The sequence below is a fragment of the Sus scrofa genome, chromosome 1 (assembly GCF_000003025.6).
Source record: "Sus scrofa isolate TJ Tabasco breed Duroc chromosome 1, Sscrofa11.1, whole genome shotgun sequence".
NCBI lineage: Eukaryota > Metazoa > Chordata > Mammalia > Artiodactyla > Suidae > Sus > Sus scrofa.
In genome coordinates this window covers 73,838,471-73,853,233 of record NC_010443.5, presented here as the reverse complement: position 1 = coordinate 73,853,233, position 14,763 = coordinate 73,838,471, and the positions used below count along the sequence as shown (strand labels likewise).

Sequence of the window (14,763 nt, the reverse complement as noted above, 5' to 3'; positions counted from 1 at the left end):
TTTTATTTATTTATTTTCCACTGTACAGCAAGGGGGCCAAGTTACATATACATGTATGCATACTTTTTCCTCCCATTGCTGTGTTGCAATGTAAGTATCCAGACATAGTTCTCAATGCTACACAGCAGGATCTCATTGTAAATCCATTCTAAGAGCAATAGTTTGCCTCCGTTAACCCCAAGCTCCCAATCCCACCCACTCCCTCCCTCTCCCCCCCCCCACCCCCCAGGCAGCCACAAGCCTCTTCTCCAAGTTTATGATTTTCTTTTCTGTAGAAACATTCATTTGTGCTGTATATTAGATTCCAGTTATAAGTGATATATGGTATTTGTCTTTCTCTTTCTTACTTATTTCAACAAAGAGGATCTGGTGCCCATCCTCCTTAAACTTTTTCAAAAGGTTGAAGAAGAAGGAATACTCCCAAAGACATTCTATGACACTACCATCATCCTACTTAGTTTTGTTTTTAAGGGATGTTTGTCCCATCTGTTCCCTTACTTTGGCCTTTATCAGGAGTGTGTGTTTTCCTGCCCATCCATCCGTCTGTCTGTGCTTTCAACAAGCATTTATAGCACACCTACAATATGCCAGCAGTCTAATAGTGCCTATTCCTAAGCTGCTTTGAGGATTAAATGAGGAAATGCACATAAAGTGTTCAACACAGTGCTTGGCTCATAGAAGACCTTCGGTTAGCAGGTGTTTGTGTAATTAGTTAGATTCTTGGAGTTCCCGTTGTGGTTCAGTGGTTAATGAATCCGACTAGGAACCATGAGGTTGCGGGTTTGATCCCTGGCCTTGCTCAGTGGATTAAGGATCTGGTGTTGTCGTGAGCTGTGGTGTAGGTTGCAGGCACAGTTCCAAACCTGCGTTGCTGTGGCTCTGGTGTAGGCCACCGGCTACAGCTCCAATTAGACCCCTAGCCCGGGGAACCTCCATATGCCGCGGGAAGCAGCCCTAGAAAAGGCAAAAGGACAGAAAAAAAAAAAGAGAGAGAGAGAGAGAGAGATTCTTAATAAATATATAAAGGCTGTAAATTTTTTTAAAAGATAAGAATTAATATTTTACCTGTCAAGCTTACTATGTCAGTTTTCAGTTGCTGCTATAACCAGTTACCACAAACAAACGTAGCAACTTAAAACCACATACATTTATTACCTTACAGTTCAGTGGGTCAGCAGTCTGACAAGGCTCTCACTGGGCTAAGAGCAAGGTGTTGGTGGGGTGGACACGCTTTCCTGAGGCTCTGGGAGAAGTGGTTCCCTTGCCTTGTCAGCATCAAGATCCACCCTCATTCTTGGCTCTTAGCTCCCTATCCTCAACCTCGGAGCCAACAACATCAAGCAGAGTCCTTCTCAGGCTGCCAGCTCTTGGGTTCTTTCCTCTGATTTCTTCTTCCACTTTTAAGGTCCCTGTGATTACCCTGTCTCCCTCTGTTCCCAATAATCCGGGATGCTCTTCCTATTTTAAAGTCAGCTGAGTTGTAGCCTTGATTCCATCTGTAGCCTTCATTCCCCTTTGCAGGGTAACCAAAGATATTCACAGATTTCAGGGATCTTGTGGGGAGAAGAAGGAGCATTATTCTGTCCACCAGAGTTACCATTGTTTTCCTCCTTCCTGTCTTTCATTTTATTTGAAATGAAAACCTCAGAAATCATACTCTAAGATCTGGGAAGAATCATCATCTAACCTGACACTCCCATTTTATTGGGACTGTGTTTGACCTCAGCTAACAATGGGGCCTTGGGAGTGAGGACCACAGAGGGGTTATGTTTAGACCGATCTGGCTTCTTTCTAGCGTGGTAGGAGATGGCAGAAGTCTAGGACATAGAATAAAGAGAGAACAGTAGGCAATGAGGCTCTGGAGGACCTGCACATGAGCTTTGCCCTCTCTGCTATTTTGCAGACACGGAGAGCAAATGACATGGAGTAGGTGCTTCCCTGGTGCTGGCTGAGTGGCTGGCTAGGTAGAGGAATGAGAGGGGCTTGTGACACATTTGGTTATATGAGTCCTGTACTGTGCCTCTTCTCCCTATCTGGGCACTCCAAATTTCTACCCTTTGTCTCTATTAATCTGAAAGTAGCACTATAGGTTAAGGAGGAAACCCAGCCTTACTAAGTTCATGAATTCAACATATGGTCTGGAGGGTTACCATTTTCAGAGACAAATGGGAGCAATACTAGGACCTCAAAGGATTGGCATTCCTTTAGTAGTTATTTGCGCTAAATCCCCAGATGAAGCAGGTGCATTATTTAGTTGTTTGCTACCTAATATTATTGACAGGGCCAAAAAAGTGTATGAAATCCTTTATAGAGTGTCATTAGCAAGTTGGTAATCAGCTAAAGTAGGTGGTCTTACCAAGAAAAGAAAGAGAGGTTAGGATGAGGATGCAAATCAGAGCCTTATACCAGCACCTGGAATGGAAAGATAACCACTAGTTTCAGGGTCTGAATGGGTGACACTTTGTTTTATTAGGTTCAGGCTGTTGTAACAAAGTACCATGGACTGGCTGGCTTATGAATAACAGCAATATATTTGGGTTCTGGAGACTGGAAGTCCAAGATCAGGGTGCTGTCAAGGTCAGCTTTTATTGAGAGCCCTCTTCTTGGTTTCAGACTGCCATCTTCTCATTGCATGATGCCACTAACCCCATTCTTGAGGTCTCTACCCTCGTGATGTAATTACTTCTCCAAATATCATCCCTCGGGGGCTAGGATTTCAATATATGGATTTGGGGTGATGGGGACACATTCAGTTCGTTCAACACTTCCTGCTCCTTTATCCCTAAATTGGACAAAGAAAGAAACATCATACATGGGATTTTAGGAATATGGCTGGGATTATGTTAGATTCTTTCAATCAAGAGAGAGCAGGACTATGAAAGATCCAGGGTATCAAATGACCCCAGGGAGATGATGGGAAGAGGAGCACATAGTATTTGTGGGCTTTGTTTTTTTAAGATCTTGCTTTAGGACTGAGAGAATATACATATAGGTAAATCCATATTCCCTTACCGTATTCCCTGACCATCCTCTATTTGATTACTCTGACCACCTTTCTGGGTTTTCTTTTTTCCTGATCCTCTTCCACCAGGAGATTGATGGCAATGCCCTCTTGTTGTTGAAGAGTGACATGATCATGAAATACTTGGGCCTGAAGCTAGGACCTGCACTGAAACTCTGCTACCACATTGATAAACTGAAGCAAGCCAAGTTCTGAAGGTGTTTAAAAGATAGAGGCAAAAGTCGAGACAACAGATCTCAAGATCATCTTCTGCCTTACCAACATAAGCCACCATCACGAAGAGTCTCTTCTGAAAAATAAAAGCCACAAAGACTTGGTCTTTTTAGAAAACTCATGCATCTTCAGCTTTTTAAAAACCCAACACGGCCCCCTTGAAAGGTTCCTCTGTGTTAATGATTTGCCAAAAAATTATCAAAAAAGACTATTATTTTTAACATTTCTGGTAGCTTGGTTGCTCTCAGCATGGGTCCTTTTTTTATAATGAGAGGGTGGGGAACAACTGAATGCTATTGCCCAAGGAGAACCCTGAGGCTTCCAAGAATGTGAGAAGAAGGACCTTTGTCTCTGCAGGCTCTGCAGAGACACCCACCACAGCACCACTTGTTTTTAATTCTGACTGGAGGACCTATCTTTGTGAGCCTTGGTTGATTCAGCTCTGGAAGCTGTCTTCTGAGGACAGATGCCTCACCTTGCACTATCTGGAAAACTTGAATTCTTTTGCTCTCTGAAAGAGAAGGAGAAAAATCTTTTCTGTTCTTAGTTATCTGAAGTACTGTGTTGCCCCACTAGAGGGCAGACTGCTAATGAAATTTCAGGACCCTCACTGCAATAGCCTGAAATTCAGTACCAGTGGATAGATTAGGGTTTCTATGAACAAGATCTAGCCTACACAGACATAGGGAATTTATTCCACCATAAGCACCACAGATTGCAATTTAGAAAGAAATCATCTTCTAGAAGGTTCTAGTTCATACCCAAGCATTACTGACTGAACTGCACATGTAGCAAAGGCAAGAATTTGGAAGCATGGTCTTCCCAGATGGGCTTTGGAGTTCCTTCCCTTCCAGAGTCCTTACTGAGGTGTTGATATGTTGGCGCGCCAGAGAATCTTAGTGACATTTAGCCGTGGTGTTTCTTTAAAAAGGAAGAAGAAAAATTCTCAACTAAGCTTTGAAATGGAAGAGTGCTGGTTTCTAGTAACATTGTGGGATTATGTAGCTGTATCTGGCTAATTTTAATAATAACGGCATGTACACAGACATGCTATTATTGGGTTTAACTCCATTGACAAATAGGTTTTCCTTACTTACCATGGAGTAATGGAAAAAAATTGATTTCTCCCCCTTTGCAGCTGTGTCCAGGGAAGGACAATGAAGCCACAATTTACTAGACAGAAGGGCAGCCTCGTCTCTGTTCTTCTTTTTATCCTTTTCCTTTCTCTCTGTCCTTGTCTCTCTTTTCTTTCTTCTCTTACTGAACAGGAAACATATCTTCAAAATGAATTCGCATGTGCCATGGGCATAACCTGTTCCTTAAAAACACATCTGTGGAGTTGGAGGTGAGGAGATGAATGCTAGATTTTGTGATGTCTGGGAGGGGGAGGATCAAGGACCACCCAGGGCCTCCCTGGGCCCAAATGCAAATTAGAAAAGGCACATCATCCTGGGGATGCAGCCTGGGCAGAGGTCTGCTGGTGAATGGAACAGGGTGGGTTTTCAGCCCTCTCATTCTTCCACCCGGTGCCCTTGTGCAGAACTAGACCTGAACAAACCTGAGGGCAGCCCTGGGTAGATTTGTATGCTAATCCTCTATAAATCAGAACTTGGATGAGGATGGGAAGAAACATTCCATACCAGGCTGTCCAACCCACTTTGATGAGTAGTATTTGAGAAAGCACATCACAGCAAAATCCTTTATAGACACACAAATGGTGGCTGGACTTAAAGCATGACAGAGAGGGGATGGAGGAGAATGTCTTAAAATAGCCCACGGAACTGAGCTCAAGTTAGATTGTGGAATTGTTGAATGTCTTTTGGTTCTGGCTCCTGACAAAACTACCCTGAATCAGGCCTTGGAACAGAGTCTTCAAGATTTTGAAGTGACAGAGTGGCTATGTCCCTCAGAGTTTGGTAATTGTGAAGTGCTCACTACTGGAGCACCTCCACGTCTGGAGTTAGTCTCCCTCAAGAAACCATGGCCAGTTTATTCAGATTGGCCAATGTGAAATCAGTGAAATGCAGAAAATCCCATGACAACCCACATCCCTGACTCCACTGTTTTTGCTCAGTCCTCTGAAACTTGCGGTGCCTCTTCATCCACATATACCTCATAGAGACTTTGAAAACTTCGTCCCCATTCCCACCAGTGCTTCCCTCCATACAAAAACATCAACATTGGTGCCGTCAAATCAAAATCATCCCCAAACCATGTCCAAGAGATACCTGGTATAGTTTTCACGGGAGAGATATTTTCCCATCTCAAATCTAGCAGAAAACTGGGTCCATGTTCCTGTGGAACTGCTCTAACGGAGGTGCTATCTCATTTTGCATTAAACTTGAAGCAGGACAGATTGCCGAAGCCATGATATTTAAGGTTTGACTTTTTAAAAATCTCATTACTCTTAAAATGAATGCTGCCATATCAGAGAATAACCCAGGGAGGAAATTCTTTCTTGCCTGTTTTTGCACTGAAATGCAATTAGCCGACCAAATTATTGTAGCAATACGGCAATTATAATTAATTTTCACCCTTTTCAAAAATCTTGTCAAACCAGGCAGCTAAATAGCTTAGCAAATGTAAAACACTCCAGGCCATTTCCTCTAAACGGACCTTACAGAGTCAGGCCATGTGTGTCACTGTCATCCAAATGGGAGCTTATTTGGGGGGGGGGGTCTCACACTTGTACAGATGTGGTACTTGTTATTCCACGGCCGTAGATTTGCTTCGGGTTGTGGTGAATAATGATACAGTTTTGCATAATTCCAAATTAGAGTGTGTGAGAGTATGTGTGTGTGTATGTGTGTGTGTTCATGTTCCAAACATTTCCAATTACACTTGACTGTAAAACACTTTAAAAAGAAATCTACAGACAGTTCTATTGCCTAAGGCATTTTAAATATTTTATGAAGCGCGTCATTCCCTTTGTGAAAAATTCAGGTAAAAGATGTGCATTGTGTGTGTGTGTGTGTGTGTGTGTGTGTGTGTGTGTGTGTGTGTGTGTGTGTGTGTGTTTCCTGAAGCTCTAGTTGGAAGAGCCTTAGAAGTAGCTGGGAGTGTATCACTTTTTGCATTTGCTCCTTTCAAAATCTTTCCAGCTTTGCAGCACTGAGGCAGAACCCGCTATAGGCTGTTATTACCAGCTATCCCCTCTAGTGCCAGCAGGGCGCGCCCTGGAGGCAGCTGGGGGAAGGTGCCCAGTTCTGGGCCTGCCTTGTCCTGGCGCCGACTGGACTCGTCCAGCCTGCCGAGGCTCTGTTTCGTGTGACCAAGGGAACAGGCCTGAAAGGGGTACTGCTGAACAGAGATCGCCCGGTTTCGTGCCCGCCAGAGTTACACTGCGCTCCCATCACTTCCCTTCAGCAGAGTTGCCGTGTATTTCTCTTTACAGCAGGAGAAGGAGTTGGGAGCTCCTCCAGAGAACCAAATAGGATATTAAAATAGACTGGGAAGGAATATTGAGCTGAGGTTGGTGTGCATGAGAAGGAAACAGGAAGGAAGGGAAAACAAAACTATGACGTCTTAGGAAGCTAAGTCAGCACCTCTTCTAGAAGGCCCTATAAGCTCCAATACCTTGTTTTTGTATTTTTGTGCTCTGTGGAATTTTTAAAACTAAAATTATATTTTTTTATTATTTTCTGAGATTGTTTTACAAGAATTTTTCCATAGCTGTGAAGATCATTGGAAATGCCCAGAAGTAACCAGGGCCTCGAATTTAGTCATTGCCAGAAGGTCTTGAGAGATGGAGATGGTCTGCTTTCTTTCTAAAGAACCAGCCAGGTTTCCATACGTGTGAGCAGAAGGTGAGTGCTGTCCGATGTTCGTCCCGACCCAGTGCTTTTTCAACCTTCTTTGATGGGCTTAGAGGATGAGGAGATGGGACTCAACGTTTTTTTTTTAAACTTCAGATAACAAGACGTGGTTGGGAAGGAATAGTTGATTTTTTTGAAACAGCAATATTTTGTTAAGGAGAGGGATGAACACCCATCTGTGGCTGTGGTCTTTTGTTTGTCACAAACACACTCCAAGAACTGCGTAGTTGGAGTAGCCTTGCCACATGGCATAAGAAAACCATGCTGAGAACCGCAACGGTGAGCCCAGCAGATGGTCAGCCATCCAGAGGTATGAACAGTCCTGTTTGCATCTTGCGCTGTCACCCCAGCGGCTGGTCTCCCAGAGCTCCCAGCTGTGCTGCCTGGGGTGGGTGGATGGGTGGGTGGGGGAGCTCTGGAAGCCTCGGCCTCAGGGTGCCCTTCCCTCCAACTATTGTTCTAATCAGAGAGGCTTCCCCCACAGACGATTGGGAGCTGGATCTTTGGAAATCTAGCATTTGCTTGAAAGAGAATCCCTCTTATTTATTGCCACCAGTTAAATATTATGGAAACAGGTCTGCTAACAATTTGCTTTGTGTAATTTGTTCTAATGCTAATAAGCAACAGCTGGGACACTTCCTGTGGTAAATTCCTTTGTGGTTACAGTGGTATTATCACACATGGACTTCACCAAATCTGTACTTGAGAAGAAGGCTCATTCCGGCTCTCCCGAGCTGCAGGAAATTCCCCTGAGTTAGAAGCAGTTCTGGGCAAAAACATATTTTTGGAGGAGGGTTTGCTTCTCTTCACTCCCTGCTTTCTTAAGCAGGGCCCCAGACCTGTGCTCTTAAAATCCTTAAGAGCCTGGGGTTCTCCTCATGCTTGGCATTGAGCTTGATTTCCTCCAGAGGAAAAGACAGCAAGCAGAGCTGAAAAATGACAGCTTCCTCCAGGTCAGGGTGCTGTATCCAGAGTTGATATGGAGAGGCTGGGAGCGAGCCATCCGAGGCCAAGAGCTGTTCAGCAGTTGGTTAAGTAATGATGGGGCATCTCTCCATCCAGAGGGTCTAAATGTACCACTGAGACTTGCTCTGGGCTGCCAGCCCACCCTTCTTCTGCTCTGTAGCTCGACTGCATGACCCGAGCCTTAGAGTTGGTTCCATGTACTAGATGCTTGTTGCAAAGGCCAACACAAACATCTACTGGATCCTACTTTGGAACACAACCAACGCTTTGCTTTTCCAAACAGCTCACTATGAAATCGCAGACCCTCCCTGAGTGTCACTTTTCAGTAAGCATGTGTGACCGGAGGCTACCTCCATCCTAAGCGTGGCACCCCCAAATCTCAGGAAGGCTCTACCTCCCCATGCAGCACTGGAGCACCTTCCCCACAGCCCTGAGAAATGGCTCTGCCTGACCACTTCCCATTAGGGGGCATTCACTCCCATAGGAAGTGGCTTATTTCTTTGTTGGACAGCTCTGGTTGTGAAAAAGTTATTTCTCAGGGAGACACAGATGTCTGTGAATCACAGATGCTTGAGATGAAGCCAACTCTGCAGTCTTTCTCTTTTTAACAGAGCTTGTCCAGGCAGTCACCACGCCTATAATACAAACTGACATCAACGAGTAGATCCCAGCTCCACCGCATCAGGGTAGAGGAGCAGACAGTGTAAATGTAGGACTCAAATAGGTCATGGCCATCAGATTAATCAGCCCCGTCATGAAAAACGATTGAAACTCTTGTGGACACACACACACACACACACACATACACAAAGGGTGTCCTGGCAGGATCTTCAGTGTAGTTGTAAATCTGGCTGTGGTCACATAAGCATGTGAGTTATGAAAGCTTGTGGGAATAAATATCATTAAGTCCCTGTGCCTCATTAACTGAAGAAGATGCTCTGAGACGTGGAGGCCCTATCTCTTCATCGTCCTCACCGGTAATATAATAAACTAAGAGCTTTAGCTGAGACAGAAACAAGTTATCATTGATGGTAGAAAAGTAAACATGGTCTGTTGTGAATTTATGCAAGTTATGCAGTTTATGACGCCAAGCCCAAGTCGGTGTGCTTATGGATACATGCCCCAGTGAATGTGTATTTACAAACAAGGAGTTGGGAAAGGTTTGAAAAGGGATTGCAGAGGAGATTTTGCTCTCTAGAGCGTTCTTATTCAGAAGAACTATCTAGCAATGATGTAGAAATCAAACCCCAAAGTTCACATAACTTGTAGTTTATATAGTTTACTTAGGTAAAATTCTGGATTATGGAGCAGATTCTCTGAAAATATTTTAAGTCTTGGTCCTTGGAAAAAGTAGCTACTATCCTGCACTGTACACAGCACCTGCCACAATAAGGCACCTCATTACTATTCACTGGCTGATGGAATGAACGAATGCTTGACTAGTTTCCATATGTTCTTCAAAAAGCCGCTAGTTTCTTTTTGGACCCCATACCTTTACCAAAAGGAGGCATGCTGAAGGGACAGACCAAAAGCGATGAGGCCTTTCTCTGATTCCCCAGACACCCGAGGAGGTCAACCCCACAGTCTCAGCACCTTGCGTGTCGCTCTCCTCTTTTTGTCTTGAATGGCCTCCTGCTCTACTGCAGACATTAGAGAGCAGCAACGGATTCTTTACAGCTTTACTTTTAAGACACCTTCTCCTTTTCATTTGCAATCCATGGCGCCTCTCAGCAATGAGTAGGGTTTCCTTGGGCTGGTTCACTGCCTAAGAGTGGTGGTAAGTGTCTCCAAGAGGCAGAGAGCACTTTCCATGAGCCCTCATTCCCACTGCCTTACTCACCTTGCAGAGGATAGGTGGGTGCCGGGTCTCCCCACAGGCCACTGTGTCCTAGAGCTGATGGTAGCACGCCTGGGAGGGCCCAGCCCACAAGAGGCCTTCCCCATTCTCTTCACTCTTTTCCCATCTCCATCCTTGAAAACAGATTCAGAAAGATCGGGGGCAGAGTTCCTGTTGTGGTGTAGTGGTAACCCAACTAGCATCCACGAGGATGTGGGCTCCATCCCTGACCTCTCTCAGTGGGTTAGGGATCCAGCACTGCCATGGGCCATGGTGGAGGTTGCAGATAAGACTCGTGACTGTGACTTAGGCTGACAGCTGCAGCTCAGATTCGCCCCCTAGCCCAGGAATTTCCATGTGCCACAGGAGTGGACCTAGAAAGCAAAAAAAAAAAAAAAAGAAAGAAAAGAAAAGATCAGGGGCTTTTCCCTCCCCACCCCCCCCAAATGGTTACATAGGAGTGGTAAGAATAGAATCATATGACTGATTTTTTTCTCACTACCACACCAAAACTTTGAGTGTTTCACCTTCAAAGTATTCACCTCAAAAGCCTGAGCACATGTTCCAAGGATATTGTCATTGCTTAGAATATTTCTAGTGCATCTTTTTGGGGGTCTTTAGAAGGGCTAGAACACATTCTTTTCAAAGTGGAAAAGCTATCGTCACCTGAGGGTGGATTTCTTTTTTTTTTTTTTTTTTTTTTTTTTTTTTTGAGCCAAAGTCACTGGGATCATGTCTGATGAGCAACAGAGGTATCCCATTTGAGATGTAAACAGTGTGTCTCCTTGCTCATGTGTCTTTTCCTTGTCTGTTTTCCTTACTGGGTCAGATGGTTTGAGCAATAACAGCCATACTTCATTGTTAACTTATATGTACTAGGCAGGTGTCAGGATGAGGAGCAGCAAGGCATAGGCTACTTTGAAGGGCAGTGTCACTTGGATGAACATTCAGCACGTTCATTTTAAAGTAATCTCATTGCTGTATCTTTAGGCATCGTAAGTGCAGGGTATTGTGAGTGTACCTAGGACCCTGGAATGCCAGAGGACTGGGAGCAAGAAGCCTTAGGGGGCGTATGGACAACTCACTTCCTTCTCCGCAGCATCTCCCACCTGTTCTACTCCTCTCTGCTGGGGCGGATTATGGTGCAGTGCGAAGAAACAACCCCCCAACTCCCATCTCCTCATCTGGAAGAGGAGGTTGGCGTCCACCTGACTTGCAAAGGCATTTACAGCTAAGGCCAGTGGGGCTGTGGGCTCCTCAGTCTTCTGTTTTATGATTTCTAGTTTCTGCCACTCCTGCCGTCTGACCGCGTCTAGATATGTTCTCATTCTCTTCTCTTGTGGGCCCATAGCTCCTCCTCTGAGCCGCATAAGCATCACTCTGCTCTCCTTCCTCATTATTTGTTACTTTCCATTTCACTCTTCCTTCCTGTCTCCGTGCGTCTTTTGCTTCCTCTTTTCTGTTCTCTTCATTCCACTAGCTCAGATGCCCTGTGGGAAGAAGAGGTGGTGGAGAGAGAAATAGAGAATTAACAGGTAGCCTTTCCCTCCGTGGCTAGACCATCCTGCCCCCTGCCTGCCTCCCATCGTCCCCTCGTCACCGGCCTCCAGCCCTGTCATGCTTGCACCCGATCTCTGCTTTTTCATTCCATTCCTCAAGGTCCTGCCCATGCAGTCTGTCCCTTGAGTGGCGGAAGAGTCCTGTCCCTTTTGATGGCTTCACTCTGTGACTCGCCCTGATGTCTCACTGATAGGCCTCGCATCCTTCCTCAAGCCCAGGCCCAGTGCCTGTCCCACGAGGCGTCCCTCCTCATTCAGACCCAAAGGTCAAGAGCCAAGTGACCTGAAGCCGATGTGACTTACCTCTTGAGAAGCATGAGTTGTTTCTCCTAGCCAGGCTGCCTCATGCAATCCACACGAAGTCAGTGCCCTCCAGGAGCAATTAGGATCATCCACAGTCCTTTATAGAACACGTAGCTTTGTCCAGACCCCCAAAGCACTGACTGCACCTCCCAGTGACCGAAGCCAGGCCAGGGTCTCAGCCTTAATGAGGAGGGCCAGCCAGGATCAAAGATGAAGCACCGTGACCTACCTCAGAAGCACTTCTGCGGTGAGGGTTTGTTTTTAGACATTTATGAGTCTACCGAGATGTGACAGTATTAAGTGGCTTATGTCTGGGTAGGTAAAGATGATGACATATTTCCCGAAGGAAATGTGGTTTAGAGGAGGAAGAAAGGAAGCAAAATTCTGGAATGGGGATGCTCTATTCCTGGCCTTTATTCAGCACCATCATGTGCCACTGCTCCCCCCACCCCACCCCCGCAGTGGTCTTTCTAGAAGGTAAACTTGTTTCCTCCATAGGAACTGGAAGTGTTTCTGCCCAGGTGTGAGAGAGTTGGGAGGACTTTGGTATTTTTCATTATCCACTGTGTTCTAAGCCACAATACTTAATTTGTTGCCATCTGCCAGCTATGGCTTTGATCATATGAGGATTAAAAAAAAAAATGAGCCTTTCCATCTCATCCTCCAGAAATTTTGAAATAGCAGTTGCTTTATACAGCATATATTTTCATTTTATAGATATCAGTTGATGAGATTTTCTCCTGTGTATCCCCAGAAGTAATTTTATTAATACAAAGATTTTATACTATAAGTACCTTTGTAGATAAATTTACTTTTTATGCTATACACACACGGAAACTAAATAAGATGAAATAAAATCATTTCATCATAATTGTATCCTGTTGCTATTTTTTCTTCACATTAACAGTGAGAGCTTTTTGTTAAGTGCCATGGTAACATCATGAAGCCTCGTGAGGCCAAAAGGTAGTGTTACACCAGCTATGCTAGGCTGCGGTTGTCTGACACGGCTCTTGCTAAGTGATGAGGAATTCTGAGTCAGTGGAAATCCATGTTTGCTAAACTCTCGAGGTTGAATGATGGTGATTGAAATGTTGTGCCTTTCGTTTTATAAGTTGAGGGGTTTATTTTCAGATTCCTTCTTTCAACTCAGCCTTAGTTAATCTCATGTTTCCACCTGTTTATTTTGCATCTCGACCCTGACATGCCCACACAGGAGACATTCTGCTCCCCATCCACCTGGGAGACTGGCAGCTGCACGCTTTCCCTGTCTAAATTCTGTCCTTAATGAGAGTACAGGTGCCGCAGCTACTCATCTCGGTAAGAGAAAAACAGGATTGACTATGGCCATTGTCTCCACCTAGACGGTCTCCCCTCCCTTTTAATTAAAGATTGTAAAAGGGTGTGTGGGCACATTTTCCTGTGTATACTTGTGGTTAGGTCTGGGGATTTGAGACAAAGGTCATCCCATGAAAGTTTTTGCTTCATTTGCTTGGGCTGAGGCACGTGTGCAAAAGGGCCTGGTGTGTGTACTACAGATGCTCTAATTACTTGAAAATTCATTGTGCTTTCACTTTTTATGGACATAAGGTAATTCTGGAACATTACTCCAACTCCCTGCTTTATTTAGAAGTGCTTGAGGAATGTGGAGCGCTTGGAGCTTAGGCAGTGGTATAGTTTTTGGGTCTGGCTTTTTTATTTTTTAAATGCCAGTGGGTCTAATTTTGCAAACCAGAAATCAGTGAATGGGACTGACTGTGCTGGGAAACAGCATTTACACTGGAGAGAAAGAGCAGTAAACCCTGTCATGTGAGGAAGGAGCAGCTCCTTAATTTTTGCTCTTTGTGAGCAAGATGCAATCCGTGTTTCCCGACGTTGGGACCATCCGCTCACCTCACCATGTTCCTATGTAATTGTGTCACGTAATGGGAAGTTGTAATAGGCAATTTGGTTCTGTAATTCAGTTTGCAAAGCATGCAAACATAAGATAACTAGGTTAAATGCAAATAGGCATTACACTAAGGTATGAAAAATGGGGGCGGGGGTGGGGAGAAAAGATGCTGTATTCATAACTTAGAAACAACGTGATTTTAATCCTCATGTGCCTCGAAGTGTAGAGTTTATTAAACTTATTTATCCTCTAGTTTAATTTCACCACATACTGTAACACAGATGCATCCTGTGTGTGTGAATCTACATGTCTTCTGCACATATTTACAGTGTGTCTTCTTTGTAATAAGCAGCCTCTGAGTGAAACGCTTCTTCAGGAGTAAGTCGATGTGGTCATTGTTCACAATGTTCCGTGCAAATAGACTGTTAGCAAATAGCCCATTATATATGACCCCATATCAAAATGTGCTTTTAATTTTTCAAAACCTTTTGGTTACTGTCTATAACTTTGTCCCTTGGGCCAATTCTTTCATTACTGAGAGCTCTGATTTTAATGTATTCCCATAAACAGTGACTGTAGGTACCCTGTAGTCAGATATGTACACTTTCGTCAAGTAAACACTACTGGCCTTAATGATTTTAGTATTTTCAGGTGCTTTTTTTCATTTTTGATGTAGCATTTTTTTTTCTAGTATGGAGTATCATGAACCTGGGACCAATTCAAAAGAATTTCTAAATCTGAAGATTCCAAGACAATGCAGTATTTTCTGTTCTTGCTGTAAAAAGTATTTCAGTATTTTTAATAAAGAATGGAATTTATATGAGCCTCTGTGTATTTTGTCTGATCAACTTTTTTAGCATTCATTAATATTTCATTGGGAATAGTTCCTATAAGCATAGCAAGGAAAAGTCTTTCAAAGGCAGCCTTTTAACAGCCAAGACCCCAAAGGCCTGATTCACAGCTGCCTGCGAGGTCCCTCCCACCGGTGCCTGCAGCCCAGCCCCCCTGATGGCTCAGGAGTGACTTGTTATAGGAGCCCTGGGGGTCTCCACCCACTTCGCTTCCCCTCTCCCTGACCTTCCCGACCCTGCCCAAGACTACAGAGGGGCAACTCCAGGGCAGGGAAGGAACTTGAGGTTTGATCAGAGCTGCCAGGGAAG

At 44.5% G+C, this 14,763-nt stretch overlaps 1 protein-coding gene across 14 annotated transcripts in view; it reads left to right on the top strand.

Annotated features, from left to right (window-relative positions):
* SCML4 (sex comb on midleg like 4 (Drosophila)) overlaps window positions 1-14,426 on the top strand; it is a 143,827-nt gene extending 129,401 nt beyond the window's left edge. For 9 of the 14 annotated variants that reach the window (XM_021090762.1, XM_021090713.1, XM_021090733.1 and 6 more), the window contains one exon: window positions 3,092-14,426. In XM_021090762.1, the coding sequence (XP_020946421.1) occupies window positions 3,092-3,217 (126 nt within the window). In that variant the 3' untranslated portion in view covers window positions 3,218-14,426. The remainder of the gene's footprint in view (window positions 1-3,091) is intronic. The other 5 variants (XR_002343739.1, XR_002343723.1, XR_002343726.1 and 2 more) reach the window with 5 other exon arrangements.